Below are 15,575 nucleotides of genomic sequence, written 5' to 3' on the forward strand. Positions count from 1 at the left end.
TTAAATGCATGGTCCTGCAGAACTTGATTACATGCTGAGGGGCTCATTAAACCTTCTGAATTAGATGGAGCAGGGACATGTCTGACCCATGCAGATCACTGGCTTTTGGTAACTGGTATTGTACAGTCCTGATCTGAACTTTTCCAGTCCAGTTCTGACTTTACTACTGTCCTGCTGGAAGGTGAATATCTGCTCTATTCTTAGGACTTATGCAGCCTCATGCAGGTATTTTCAGGGATTTAACACACTCCGTCTTTCATTTGCTTTCCTGCTGATTGGAAACATTAACATAGGATGATGTGCTACCACCATGTTTTACAGCACAGAGGAGATGATCAAGGTGATGTGCATGTCCCCCTCAAAAAATGCTCATCTTATCTGACTGCAGCGGCTTTGTCCACATGTTTTTGCAACTTCTTGTGAATTTCTTCTTGTCCTCTTCCATAAAAGCCAGGTTTGTGGAATGCATGACTCATAGTTGCCCTATCGACAGACTCTACCTCTTACGGTTGTGATATACTCGTATCTAATGTTGGCTGATGGAACAGTGCTCTGAGATGTTCAAAGGTCGGAATATTGTTTTTAAGCCTAACTTTATCCTCCTGTGCTTTTTGGACTTCATGACTTTTATTCACTAATTTCTCTACCAACTGACAGAACCTTCACAGAACCTCCTGTACTTATACTGCAATTAAATGAGACACAGGTGGATGTGTACTAATTAGGTGACTTTCAAAGGCAGTTTGTTGCACTAGATTTCGCCTAAAGGTATCAAAAAAGGGAACTGAGTAGATATGCATCTCACACTTTTCAGATATATGAAGAAAATATTGAAAATGTATCTTTGCCTTTCACTTTATGTTTTCTACTACTTTGCATTGATTTATCACATAAAAACACCAAAAAATCAAGAAAGATTGTGAGTGTGACAATGTGGACAGGTTCAAGTGGTGTGAATACTTTTGAGAGACACTTTAATGTTCCTGAAAGCTTCATCTTGGAAACATTCAAACTGAAAGTAAAAAAAAGAAACGGTATTGAACATTATCCAAGCACATAAGGTCAGATAAGAGGGATTGAAAATGCAAAGCTCTGTCAGCAAGAGGACTTCATCATAGAAGAAATTCACAAACGTGACAAAATGATTTTAAACGCAAATAAAAGCATATGAAACTATTTAAAAATGATATTTCTCTGAAATATTAAAACAGCTTGCAATGTGTGCATTGTGAAAATAATGGCATAGGTTTATGTGTTGTCTCAGACTTCTCTAGTACTTCATGATGTTCAGTCTCATGTGTGACTTTGTCTAAACCACATATTTCAAGAAATAGCTTTTAAACAACAATGGAACCCTCTTGTAGGAGACCTAAGCTGTGAAGTCCTATCAATAGCTGAACTTAATCTGGTTTTAAGGTGGCTTTAACTCCATCTGCTGAAACACTGAGGAGGTATATGCAACAACCCACCTCAAATGTATAGCAAAGACCCAGACAACAGAATTTCATGACCATTTCCGGCCCTGGGGCTTGTAATATGAAGCCAAATGAATCCGGCGCAAATCTGAGGATAAAAAATAAAAGTATAATCCCTGCCCCGCTAACGGTGTCACTCAAGGATTAGCGTGCCAAGGAGGAAAAAAACACACTAAGTACCAAGCGGATAAATTAAAAGCAGTGGGCAAAGTAGCGTGCCTCCAATCGTCTTCATCAAGATTGATTGTGTTGGTATTGTGAAGTGATTGTGCCTCAGTGTGAGCTCTCCCTTCTCACAGAACAACAGCAACTCTGATCCCAACTTCAGATAGCCTCATATCAGCTGGTTAGAGGCTCCCGGAACTGGCGCCGGGTAAATTGAAATGGTAAAAGCACAAAGCGGCAGATTGGAAGATATTATATTTTCTGAGGCGAAGAGAGAGTCCTCCTGGATTATTGGAAAAGAGTCTCGGCGCCTCAGCGATGATGAGGGTTAAGCTCTGTATCTGATAGCGAGTCAGACCGTGTGGAGGAGACTTCTCACAGAGGGAGGTCTGACCGGATGGGGCTTAACAATTAGTCCTAATAAAACACACAAACAAGCACAAACACCGGATTTAAGTCTTACCGGTGTGGACAGACGTATAACATCCAGAAAAGATAATCCAAGCAGGAGTAGAAGTGAGTGGATCAAAGCAATACTTCTCAACAAAGTGGTAACCTGGAGCTCAGCCGCTCAAATCCACGGACACTGTGGGGTAATTTCCGGCGTGGACAGAGCGAGGGACGTCCACGGGAGAAGTTTGGGCCAATGCGCGGCCGAAACAGATGGTGTTAATCCTTTCCAAAAATATAGTAAAGTAGAGCCAGCGCGAGGGGAGAGAGACGTGGTGGAGTTCAGCACCAAGGCGGAGTGGACAGCTCCGGCAGCGCAGCGATCTCACCTCGTCCGCTCTCGGATCTCGTGTGCGTCGCAGAAGTAGGAGTCACCAGCCCCAACCTCACCCGCTGGCGGAGTCCCGGCCAGATTTACATACAACCACCGGAGGGGGCGGGAGAGCAGCAGGGCAGGAGCCAATCACAAATATCCCGTAGTAGGCAGAGTAGGCAGCAAAGCGAGGACGGGCTGACAGAGGGAAAGTGGAGCGGTTCTGTACCTCCGTGGAGAAACAAGCGGGAGGAAGAGGGAAGAGTGAGAAAAGGGACTCTTTATGGACTCACTCACTCACTCACTCACTCACTCACTCACTCACTCACTCACTCACTCACTCACTCACTCACTTCCCAGATTCTGTATGACCTCCAAATGACAGAATATTCATAAAAAGATCCAAGTCCACATACATGTGTGTGTCTATTAATTTTCTATTATTTTAATACAGAAAAGTCCTCCTGTCACAATGCAAAATAAATAAAAAATGAGGTATTTTTTTATTTTCCTAGTGTACCTCATAGCTGCTTGTATTGTCAAATTTTGTGTTACTGTATTTGGCTACTGTACCTTGATAAATATTTACAATTCACCTTCTCTCTTTATTTAACAAGGAAACCTGTGGAATTTATTATTCAAAAATAAAGTTACATTTTCAATGCAACTGCCTGCCAGAAAACCAGCACCAAATTCTGCACCATTTATTTACAGCTCCTATTTGCATAAAATTGCACCTCATGCGTCCTTCATGTATTAAAATTAAAAAGAATTCTGTACTTTTTTCCCCACTGTTTCCAGAAATGTAAAAATAATTAATAATTCTGAACTTCCACACCTCAAGAATTGAGAATAATATTTAAGAATCAGGTCAGAAAGAGTTCCTGGATTTTTTATTTTTATTTCTTTTTGCCTTCAAAAGAAATAAAAATAGCTTATTTACAAGGAAAAGTATGTGGTAAACTGTTGTTTCTGGGTTGGGAATGTATTCTTATTAACTGGATCAAGGATAAACCTCCTACTGTGGTACAGGGAAAGTTCCAGAATTACTCCCCATGAAAGAACTGCTTCTATCCTGGGAAGAAATGAGGATTCATTTGTCTATGTTTGGTCTCCATAGCTAATTTGTTTTCATGTGACTTGTCCCAACTGCTGAGAAGGTATCTGTTGTGTCCCCAGGCAATTAGGAGGTGAGAACAGAAGATGGAAGTTTGCTTTTGTTCTTCTTGAACTTGTGGGTGAATGGGATGGTAAATAGATTTGTTAATTTATTTATTTTACTGACTGAAATCCATATATTGTATACATTCTTGAGTCCAGCTTCTGCTGAAGACGTCAGGAGTCTTCATCATGAGAGGAGCATGGCATAGTATTTCCTCATTAAAAACTGAATATTCTACTTACATGAAAAACTGAATATTGAGTTGTCATTAGTTGCAAGGATCAATCATCTAAACCAACTGATATAATTGATGAAAATATGTTAGTTTGAAACTGAATGAATCTAAATAAGAAAAGTGTCACTTTCTGAATTTACTAACTGAAACTAATTCATTCTATGATGACATCCAGATTGATTTGAGATGCACATGCAGCCTTGATGACGAAGAGGTCGTCGACTCACCTTGGTTGAAGGTGGATAAACAAGAAGACAGATGCTTGAAATGTGTTTACGTTTTCTTGACAGTTGACCTTTAATGGCAAATAGTGACTGACCTCTGCCACAAACAGGACTGAGAGGTAGGTGGCGTTTGATAATGCCACAACAAACAGAACTCCTGAATACAAAATCGTGAATTTTGATTATAACTTGGTATTCCTCCCCATCTTGTATCTTTGCTTCTTTTTGTTCTGGGCCAGAAGTTTCCTCTAAAGTTTAACCAGAACTTCAGACAGTAATACAATAATCTTTTCTTTATCAACCCAAGGTCTGCAGCAAAGATTTGCTTCTTGGGGCTTTTGTGATATTTTTAATTGTCACTTCAAGCACATTTTGATATTTGTGACTTCGGCCCTGTTAGAACATTAGAATAAGTTGTAGGAATTTTCTTCTTTGAGTCACCAAAAGCATGTGGGTGAAAACATGGAGTAACAAATGGGAAAGAAACAAAAAATAAAAAAAAAGCAAAAAGTGGAAATTTTTAACAAAACTAAACTGGATTTAAAGAACATGCTGGATGAGAAATATAAAGAAAAGAATGTCTATCTCAGGCCAAAAGAGCAAACAGAGGATAAGCAGGTCAGAATCTGAGGAATTTTATCAGAGAAACAAACAAAGAAAGTAGAATAGGCAACTGACAAAGAGAAGGGAGAACTATAAAGTCATAGCTCAGTTCTCAGACATCACAAAAGAACCACAAGAAGATGGAAAAAACACAACAAAAAGGAGAAAAATGTCAAAAATCTAACAAGAAGCACAGAGAGGAACCAAAACTTGCATAGCTGACACCATAACAAAAATCACTGCTGGATAAAACATCTGCCAGTACCTCCTTCCAATGACAGTAAGACCTGGAAACAAAATGTTGCATGAAATACAGCAACAAGCCAAATAGCTTCAAACACCTGAATGGATGCTGAGGATGCAAGTATTATGAAGTCATTCAGGGTCTGCTGAACCTCTGCAGGGAGTCTACAATATGGAGGACCATCAAACCGTCCAGTAAACTGAGTGATGTTGCATAAAAGTAAGCAAAACAGAAACAGAAATGTGGAGGTCCATTTATATACAACGAGGTTAAATCAGATCACACTTATCTGACTTTTAAAAATCCATTTATCAGAAAGTTTTATTTAAATCTGTCTGGAATATGTTCTGGGAAAAAAATGAAAACAGTTGTTATTCCTTTTATTATGTCAAAAATGTTACATAAAAATATCAAAAGAAAGCATACATTTGCAGTAAGAGTGTGTTTCTTACCATGGTGTTCATCATGTTTTCAGCCTTACATTTTTTATCTTCTGTGCTCCTTGTCACTTTTTGATGTAGCAGTTAAATTCACCTTGCAGTCAGTTGTTTTAAACCACTTTGCACCTCATTCTTGGTTGCTGTCAAGTCAGACCAGTGCAGGTAAAGGTAGGCTTTGCTCTTCTTCTCAAATTAACCAGTTCTTATTGTTGCTGATGGTAACTCATAACTCTGAAGTATATGTTGTGTTACTGTAGAAAAATAATTAGGGTTTTAAAAAATACTTTTCATCTTACACATTTACACCAGGATTTGTTAAATTGCTGTTGTTTTATTGGGGTAGCATTTTCAGATTCACAATACCCTCAAATTCCCAGAAACGACACCCCCTAGTGGAAGGATTATAAGTTAGTAAACAATGAGGACAGACAGTGGTCATAATGTTTCTTTTCTTTCTGCAGAGTTGAACTTTTGATGCCCTGAAAGAATTTTTCCACAAGGACAGCTTGGAAAAATGTTCTATTCCCATGGGCAGCATGTTGTGTGCCCAATCAGGGGCTGGTGTGACAGCCACAGTTTCTTTCTTCATCTATTCAGTCATGTTGACTAATGATACAACACTGCATGGTTTCTCCTCTGTCTATTTCTGCTGCTGTAAGAGAAATGACTTTGGTCTGTGAGTGAGAAACAAGGCAGCACTGTTTGTATCTGTATGTGTGAAGATTTCATCATTGTTGTAGCTTAAACTACTATGCTAAATTTGTTTGTCACCATTGTCACTGGGGAATGCTTTTTATTGTATATTTTGCAGAATGAGTTGTGTTGGACAATGTGAAGAAAAAAGTTCTCGATAAGGACCTTAGCAAATGTTCAAATATAAATAATAACATGAGATAACGATGGTAGCCAGAAGTGTGGTTAGAGCTTTAAAATCATGAGACATTGGCTGTGTTCATAGGTTAAAGAAAGTCTTTATGTGTTTTTAGCTTTGGTCAATATTTTCAGGTAAACCAATCTCTGAAACTTGACCTTACTGAAAAAATACCAGTTTTCATATTCTATTTCATTGAAAATAACTTGTTACCGTTATGAACATCCAGCTTCAGATTAGTTTAAGATAAGCTGGGAAATGTATGTGAAAGAGACACCATTAGAGAGTAACTGTCATGGTGTAGGTTGGTTTAAGAAAAACCCAAACACAGAGAGACAGAGACAGCTTGTTGGTAAAGAATGATTTGATAAAAAAAGAGGAAAAAACAAAACCACAGGGAACATAAGGAGCCAAAGTCAAAACAAAACCAGAAATCCAAAGGGGAAAATGACAGCAGGAGTTGACAGTAGGAACCAGCAAGGAGTGACTGAGAAAGAGGTGCTGAAGTACTGGGATGTTCAACGCTGAAACAATGAAGCTTGGCTGATTAGCTAATTGACTGCAGGTGTGAGAGGAGGAGAGCATAAAGCAGACTGAGGAAAGGGAGAGAACAAGAAAAAGTGGCAGAGGGCACAAGGGACGGTACAGAGGGGACTAGAAAATGAAAATAACAGTAAAACAAACCAGAGAATAACTAGACACAACAAATAAACTGGAATCATTAAGGAAGGACTGAACTAAAGAAAAACAGGAACAAGACTAAATTCATCAAAATAAGAAACCAGAATCAAATTAAACTACAAAACAACTAGACAACCTGGGATCTTAACAGTAATCCTTCTCATACATTTTAGAAATGCCAGAAAACATATCATACGTGTCACACGAGCAAAATTACTGCCTGAGTCACCTCACCAAAAATAATCATAGGTCTCACTCAGCATCGATGTCAGACTGTGGTGCTTTTGCAAAAAAAAAAAAAAAAAAAAAAAAAGTTAGAATGACTCATTAAGGCAAGTACGAAGAAGCCCTCCCTTCCTGTTTCCCATGCAAAACCAGAGATTATGGAGCCGCATCTGTGCTTATAAACAATATATGTCACATGGGCATAGCTGAGATGTCTGTAATTGATCATGCAGGCAATTAATGCCCTGCATGCAAAATCAGAAAGAGGAGAAAGTGTTTGTCTCTGAGGACGATAGCATGTTAGTGCTTAGTCTGGAGTTTGTGTGTGAGTTGTTCTGAACACAATTAGTTATGAGTCATGTGTGTGTGTGTGTGTGTGTGTGTGTGTGTGTGTGTGGGTGTGTGTGTGTGTGTGTGTGTGTGCGTGCGTGCGTGCGTGCGTGCGTGCATGTGTGTGTGTGTGTGCACTCCATTTCTACGTGTGATTGAGCAAGCCTTTTCTTTTTCGGCACCAGCAAAAGAGTGGCAGGAAGAACAATCACAGAGTGTGTCTGGTGTGTGCCGGGAACAGTAATGGATTGTGACACATTGTATGGGGCGCGTCAGCAGGAACGCGTTCACACAGATGTGATGTGTGACCAGTTTCGTATCCCATTATCCATTAAACTGCACAGTGTTGTGCACAATTTGAGATTAGAATGCCAACTTTTGCATTCATCGCATTTGCTCTGTGAGGGCTCCTAGTGTCCTCTCCCAGGGACTCCATCTCAAACAGAAGCATATGACATCCACCTCTCTATGAAATATTTTTACATTTATACTATCTGAACTGAGGTAGCTCTTGTACTGTTGTTCACCCTTGCCAGCACTTTGAGAAAGGAAAACTCTGTGTCTAAAATCTGATTCCAAATGCTGGTAAAGACCTGCCATCTTGACTAATGAGATGCTGGTTGTTTTTACTAACTAATTATAGGAAGTAATTGGAATTTCCAGAGGAATTGATTTTAAATTTAAGCCAAATAGATTCTTAAATAAATAAGGAAGAGACAATTAACAAACACATTACATCTGACTTTAATGGTAGAAGAAAAAACATGACCACATTAGGTTTTTCCTTGCTTTTAGTATGTTAAATAGGAAGCAGCAAGGTGGAAAATGTTAATGATGCTTTCTACAACAATATGTATTCATTATGTACTTTGGTGTTTAAAAAAAAATTTAGGCAAATACTTTAGCAGTTGTATCTCACACTTCACAACAGCTAACTTAAATTTCAGTTCATACTACAAAATTATACAATAAAACAGACACATTATTGAGATATAAAACACTACCACCAGTTTTTGAACATAATAATGACATATTACCCTGTACTACCACTGAGAGTTATAGTTTGAGGTACAGTTTGTCCTACAAGGCTTCCGTAGTTTGGGTAACTTCCTGAGAATGAGGATGTAAGCCATAGACATAAATATCCATAAATAACCAAGTTTCTGCAGTTATAAACTTTCCCATGCCTTCCTGACTACCTGGGAACGTCTACCTGTGAGTTTTGTGTTTCTATAAGGTGTGTTGTGTTAGACGCTCATATGAGGTACTTTAAATTATGTAGGTCTGAAAATCGGAGAAACACAAGACACGAATTAGCGCTAGTTAGCGTCCCTTTAGTATTTCCAATGCAAATTAGCATCATTCTAAACCTTAGTTGTATGAGGGTTGTTGTTTTTTTGTCTGCACTTAGTCTAAGTTGATTATATGCCTATTTTTGGCATATTACCTTGTGTTTATGTGATTTATTCTAATAATTTTTATTTGTTTATATGTAGCAGTTTTACAGTTTCCACGTCAGTAAAAATCAACCAGCAAGGTACTTACGGGTGTTTATTGGAGCAACTGTTAGCTATTTGCAAAGCTAGCGAGTGAAGGCAGAATAATCACCTGAAGGACACACCGCCATCTTGGAAATGATGCCAGGTCTTCCACAGAACTGAAATTAAAACAGTTGTTTCTTTCACATCAGTGTCTAAATAAATAAAAATAATTTTGTAATATCCCACTAAGAAGCTTTATGTTAAGAAATTGTAATCATGTTAAATGAACAATACGAAACATCACCTTCCATGGAAAATTATCAGGGTCTCTCTCTTTTCTACCACTTTCTTATAAGCTGAGAAGGTTGTTTTGGAGAAGTTCAGGAAATATGTGGAGCATTTTCTTTCTTTTCTTTTCAAGGAGAGCTCTGCTTTGCCACAGTGGAGTTTCTGGAGCAAAGAAAAATGAAACACTTTTGGAAAAACACTGTCCAGAATGTTTGCAGTGTCAAAGTCATCATTAACAAAGTCCCTGCATTTTAAAGTCTATATTTATTTTAAATACATCAATACAGCACTATTTGCACAAATATAAGCATGCTAATTCCCATTATTTTTAATTATTTTACTTTAATGATCTTACTTTAACTTGTCATGTTAACTGGTCATGTTAAAGTAAGACTCAGAAATGATTATTTGACAAAGAGTCTGTTTTAAAGTTACAACTTTTAAAAATCAATAAAAAGTGCTGCTGTTAATCTGCATCAGAAAACTGATTCATTCCTGCACTGGTGAATATTTTCAGCATGCTTTGCTCTTGAACTGTTTTCCTCCACAGAATTATGCCTCAAATATTATTATTTTCTGAGTCACTCGTAATGAACACAATCATAAAGAAGCAGTCATGGCCCTCTGAAGCTAAGCTTTTGTCTCTGGTGTGGAGGTCAAGCTACAAACAGCTCACATATCACAAATTACAATCCAAAAAGAACAAAACCCACCCTGATTCTCGACCACCTCCATTTTTATTTGTGTTTGTTATTGTCAAATTATCACATCCTCCTTCCGTCCAGATTTCATGCAAAACACAATCTGTGCCGAGCATATTGAATTTTGAATATGTATTCTAATTAGACAGATAGTACTTAAACTAAGTTTGCATGATGCTTGGTAATTAGGATGTTATTTCTGTAAATTGTATTTCTGAAGGACATCTTTATGATTGCCTTTCAGTCTTGCATCTGCTACCAAAACATTTCCTCCATTTGATGAAAGCAAAAAAGTGGACCACCACTGATCAAATGCCTTTTGCACATACGTCCAAGTGTCTTCTCCTTTTGATGTACTCCACAGCAAAGTATTGTTCCCTGAAGGAAGTGAAATCTGCCTCAGTGGGATGAAAAGCATAAAACAATTTCTTTGACATAAAGAAACATAGTCCACATTTAATGCCAGTCTGAAAATGAGAGCTCATTGGTGGAAAAAAAAACTTTGAACATTAGAAAAAGCTTTGAATATGATATTTTAATGCAACTATATCCTCTGGCAGGAGGATTTTAAAGAAAGAATATTCACATCTGACAAATGTCACAGTTGAGAATCTAAATTAACTGCTATAGAATATGGAAAACAACTGATGTTTCAGTATTTCTTAAGTTTACAGGCTGGTTCTTTGCTACACAAAGATCTTTGCATCAATAAAACATCGGGCTACGGGAGCCCATTTGGACAGTAAGAGTGTAGCTGTGTTTGTCTTCAGAACCAAAATATAGCCACATCCTTAAAAAAATATAGAGTGAAATATTTCAAGCCTCTCTTTTGTGTAATCTGAATTATTTAGATTTACAGATAATGAAAACCTAAAATTATTTATCACACAAGGTTAGAATATTGTGAAAAAGTGACATTTTGGAAACTCATGTTGTCACATCCTCTCAGCAGGGTCAGTAAGGACCATGGAGAAGACTGCTATCAGGACAGATGAGTCAAAGGAGCTTCACAAGGAGTGGACTGAGGCTGGAGGCAGGGCATCAAGAGTCACTGGAAACAATGAAAATAAAGTTTTTATTTCACTCAGAATCAAGGTCCAAAAACTCAAGGAAGAGTAGAGAGGCGTAGAATCCATTTGGGTTTTGTCCATTGTGCCGTTTCCACAGTCAGTGACGGTTTGGGGTGCCATGCCATCTTCTGGTGACGGTTCACTGGGTTTTTCATAGTCTATAGTGAAAGTAGCAGTTTGTCAGAAATTCTGGAGAACTTCATACTCAAACCTATTTAATATAGGATTTAAATTATATGTCCTGATCAAAAATAACACAGAGGTTCGTTGCTTTATTATCAGAGGTAAATTTAATGGGATGGTCCAAGGACAACAACTTCTGTCGTGTCAGAATTTAAAAGCAGGAAATTTAATTAAAATCCATCCTGGTTCTAATGTCTTCAAGACATGCTGAACTGATTGGATTTATGGATAAATGGAGCTGAGTATCATCAACATAACAGTGGAAATGTATCCCATGCTATTTGATGATTTTACCAACTGGAAGTATAATTGGCTCAAACACTGAACCCTGTGGAACTCCATAAGTAACCCTGGAGTGTGAAGAAGATTTATCATTTACACAAACAATCTGGAATCCGTAGGACAAAAATCTGATTTAAACCAGCCCATCACTGCTGCTTTGATACCTACAGCATGTTCAAGCCTTGTGTGAGAACATTGTGATTGTCTGGATCAGAACCAGCACTGAGATCTAACAAAACCAGAACAGACACAAGTCTATTATCTGGGGCCATGAGAATGTCATTAGAGACTTTCAGCAGAGCTGATCCAGTTATGATGGGCTCTGAAACCTGGCAGAAACTCTTCAAACGAGTCATTACTGTGTAAACCCTCACACACCGGATTGACTCCATCTTTCAGTTGAAGTTATTTATTTTTTGCATTTCTTTTAAGTTGATGAGGTTATTTCCTTTTATTTGACATGAGATTATCTACATGGCCCATGAGGCCTGATTTTCATTTTGTACTTCTGGTCAATATATCTCAATACGCTGCTTGGCTTTTGAACAATCTAATCACGACTTTCTAATTTCAGCTATGATTTATGTGTGCTTGCATTCTGTCCATATCGTGATCACATCTCATTATGCAAAGCAAGTGAACATGGCAGCTCTTGCTCTACAGCATGGACTTAATTTTGCTTTGCTGTTGAGGTGGGCTCTCGTCTGCAACAAATGATACTCTTGTAAGACCGGACAAAAGAGGAGGAGCAGATGATTGATTTACCTGGCTATTTTCAAGAAGTTTCTTTTATTAAAATATGACATTTTAAAGAATAATACGGTAGACGTCTGAAAACCGTGTTGTTTCTGTGCTGATAATGGCATATTTAAATAGATTCTTTCAAACAATGTGTTTTTTCAACTAGCAGCAATAGTGTAGAAGCAAAAGGTTAGTGAGAAAGTTTTAATTCAGTTTTGATTCTGTGGTTGCTTTATTCTAATCCTTGTCCATAAATGACGCTAACAAAAGACTGAGGCAGCCTTTTCAAAAAGCATTTAATAAAAATCTCAAATATTATTTCTGTTTAACTAAAGAACAGTATGTGTTTTGAATTTCCTGATTCCAAAACATCTTGTAAAAAGGACTTCTGGCCCAAGCCTTTCCTTTCAGATAAACAGCATCTTTCTGATGGTTACAGTAGTTTACATACACTGAGTAAAATGACACATAAATATTTTTTCAATACCTGAAGTTAAATCAGACCCATCTTCTTTTGACTAAAATGATTTCTCTATAGGATTGAGATCAGGGCTTTGTGATGTGTTGTCCTTAAGCTACTTTGTAAGCACTTTGTCTTTAGATGTTTCTTCAATATTTTGACTTAATGTTCTTTCCTCGTGATGCCATCTAGTTTATGAAGACCACCAGTTCCTTATGGAGCAAAACCAGCCCACAACATTATGATGACGCTTCGCTGTCACCTCCGATTACAAAAGTCTGGAAGCATAAACAACTGGACAGGTATTCACATTTCCATAGCTATAGTTTGTGCAAAGCACTTTGAGTGAAAGTTGGAAAAAAATACCAACTGCTGGAAGTAAATTTGACTCTGGAGAAGAAAAAGAGTAAAATGTAATCTGTTCTTTCGTTCATTACGGGGTTGTATTAAATGGATGTAGTCACAGACAAGTTTTTCTTGGAAATTCTAGTTTTATTTTATATGTTATTACAGTATATCTGTAAGGAGTACTTGTAGTAATTTTAGAATTACATCTTTAACTTTAATTTCTGTCTTTTTTTTATTTTCAATAAATAATTCAGTTCAAGGGAAGTGCAATTCCACTGACTGTTAGAATCTGCAGCTTCACTTTGTAATTTAGAAATGCCATCCTGACCTCATTCCTCCTGTCAGACGTTTTTAATTTGAGAAAAGCTTCTTATTATCTAATGACTAAAACAATAAACAGACCATTTTTATTTGGCTCTTTGATCACTTCAGCAAAGCCTGATTTTCTAAGCATCCTAATAGATGAGTGCATTAAAAACATCTACTTATTTATGACATTTCCCCTCCAGTTCTGGGGTTGCTTTGAGATTTCATCTGTTAGAACCTGGGGATTGCTACTAGAAAATCCTTTCTTCTCTTTCTCACATTTGAGGCTGCTGTGTTAGAGACTGAATAACATGTAGACTGTTAATTAACATGAGCTGCAATCTGAAATGTGCATGTTTTTCACATTTGGAACATGTAATATTCATGTTTGTGATGGTGCATCATTATTCTGATGAACGTGGCTGATATCTGGTGCAGTGACATGTCAGTGTGTGACTAAGCTCTGATCGCTGTAGCCCATTTCTAAGCTTGCAATAAAGGCTGTAGAATGCAAAAATAAGGTAATGATATATTTTTTAAGTATTGAAAATGTGTTTGATTTCACAAACAGAAGCTTTTCAATTTCTTTCCAGTTATTTCCCCAAGAAAAAAATAGAAGTACTTTTTAAAAAATCAATTAATTTGCAATTCATCCAATCATGTCATTCATGTTTAGTTTAGTGTGCAACAACTAGAGAAACAATAACATATACTTTGTACAATAAACCCATATTAAGCTTTTGATGGTTTTGGGTGAGGAGGCGGGTTAATCTATGCATGTTGTTTTGATGTCCTTGCACAAACAGATAACATTAATAAAATGTCAACATGTCTTTGAAGATCACTGTGCTGTAAGCAAGGCACCAATGCGCTCTCGGTCTATTTTTCCCCTCATCTCCTCCCTTCTGTGTTCTCCACCCAGCTGCCACTCCAGCGTGTCTCCAGAACTTAGAATCTGTCTAACACAGACAATCTGGACTGAAGCTGAAGAACAGCCAGTCAGATCTGCCAAAAATAAAGAATTTTTTACAATCTAACTTTATTTTGGTCTGTTTTTTTCCCCTTTGTCCTTTAGCTGCAGAGAGAAATACACGAATCAGCCGTGCACACACATCAAGACCATTGACAGGTGAAGCTGATCCTCTCATTACAATGCACTGTCCAGCTGGCAGTCATGTGGATGTTTGCCTAACACACTCTACCTTGTTAAAGATCAAGGAGATCTCCAAATAGCATCAGCCAGCCTCCTGCAGCAGCATCAGGTTTGCAGCCCACACCACAAAAGCTGGCCAAAGTCAGCTGAAGCTGCACAACAACAAAGCCCAAGGCGTTGACTCAAAAGTCCCAAGATCCCAAACTGATTATGCATCTGCAGGATGCAGCAGAGCAAACCAGACTGACGGAGGCCCCACCTGGCAACCCTGAGGACCCAAAGGCTCGTTGCCAGACACCACAGGACACCCAGAGGTGATCAGTGTACCTGCCTTTTCAGCTGATAATTCTTCCACCGCCTTTGCCAGCTGGTTGTTTGCTTTCTCAGTCTGTTGTTTTTGTGTATTGTTTTTTTTCCGTTTTCTGCTCAGGTAGAGTAAATACGTCCATCAGAGCTTATTCAAATTAATTATGCCATTGCTGCACATAACCTTGAAGAAAACTGAGTAAACCTGTGTAATGTTTGTCACATTAGCTCTATCCATGCCTCTGTTTCCTGTAGATAATACTTTGTCCCTGCATCTGGAGTCATGAGGATATCTGACAGACATTAATGCAGCAACCTCGGAGCCAGACCGCGATGTAAAGCACACCTCAGTCATCAAAGCTGTTGTGATTTTTTTTCCTGTAAATGTCATACATCAATCTCTAGCTGGTGTTATCTTTGTTATTGTTTCTGACTCTGTAAAGAACCACGAAATGAACATAAAATCTTGTTTTATCAGTCAGAATCCTTTGTCTGATAAGCTCCATTTGTATCCTACCCACGACAAAACTTGCATCACAATTCATTTCTTTGGGGCTTGCTGCAGCTCACATGTTCTTTGTGTTTTATCACTGAAAGCTAGAATCTTGCATATTAAATTTAAAAGCCCATACATTAAAATTGTCAAGAGAATAAATTGAAACATAAATATTTTTCTCAGTAATTATATTTCTATGGAAGCCACAGAAATGGAATAAATTAAAGCAGATGCCAGATAAGATGCCAGTAAAGCACACAATGAAATAAATCAACATAACTATAACTGAAGTTAAATGTAATAAATTGGAATGGCATAGAATTAATTATTATTTAGACTTAT

General features: G+C 37.8%; 1 protein-coding gene and 1 long non-coding RNA gene across 2 annotated transcripts in view; one reads left to right on the top strand and one right to left on the bottom strand.

Annotated features, from left to right (window-relative positions):
- Positions 1-2,599, bottom strand: part of fstl5 (follistatin-like 5) — a 192,898-nt gene extending 190,299 nt beyond the window's left edge. The window contains exon 1 of the mRNA XM_088009371.1: positions 2,104-2,599. Within this exon, the coding sequence (XP_087865497.1) occupies positions 2,104-2,126 (23 nt within the window). The 5' untranslated portion in view covers positions 2,127-2,599. The remainder of the gene's footprint in view (positions 1-2,103) is intronic.
- Positions 2,600-12,179: 9,580 nt separating this feature from the next.
- On the top strand, positions 12,180-15,221 carry LOC148156701 (uncharacterized). The gene is made up of 4 exons (XR_015764358.1): positions 12,180-12,926; positions 14,354-14,407; positions 14,491-14,745; positions 14,993-15,221. It is a non-coding gene; the product is annotated as an uncharacterized LOC148156701 (long non-coding RNA).
- The last annotated feature ends 354 nt before the right edge of the window (positions 15,222-15,575 follow it).

Source organism: Poecilia mexicana, unplaced genomic scaffold (genome assembly GCF_051168715.1).
Source record: "Poecilia mexicana isolate PSO_F unplaced genomic scaffold, ASM5116871v1 scaffold_10, whole genome shotgun sequence".
Classification (NCBI taxonomy): Eukaryota; Metazoa; Chordata; class Actinopteri; order Cyprinodontiformes; family Poeciliidae; genus Poecilia; species Poecilia mexicana.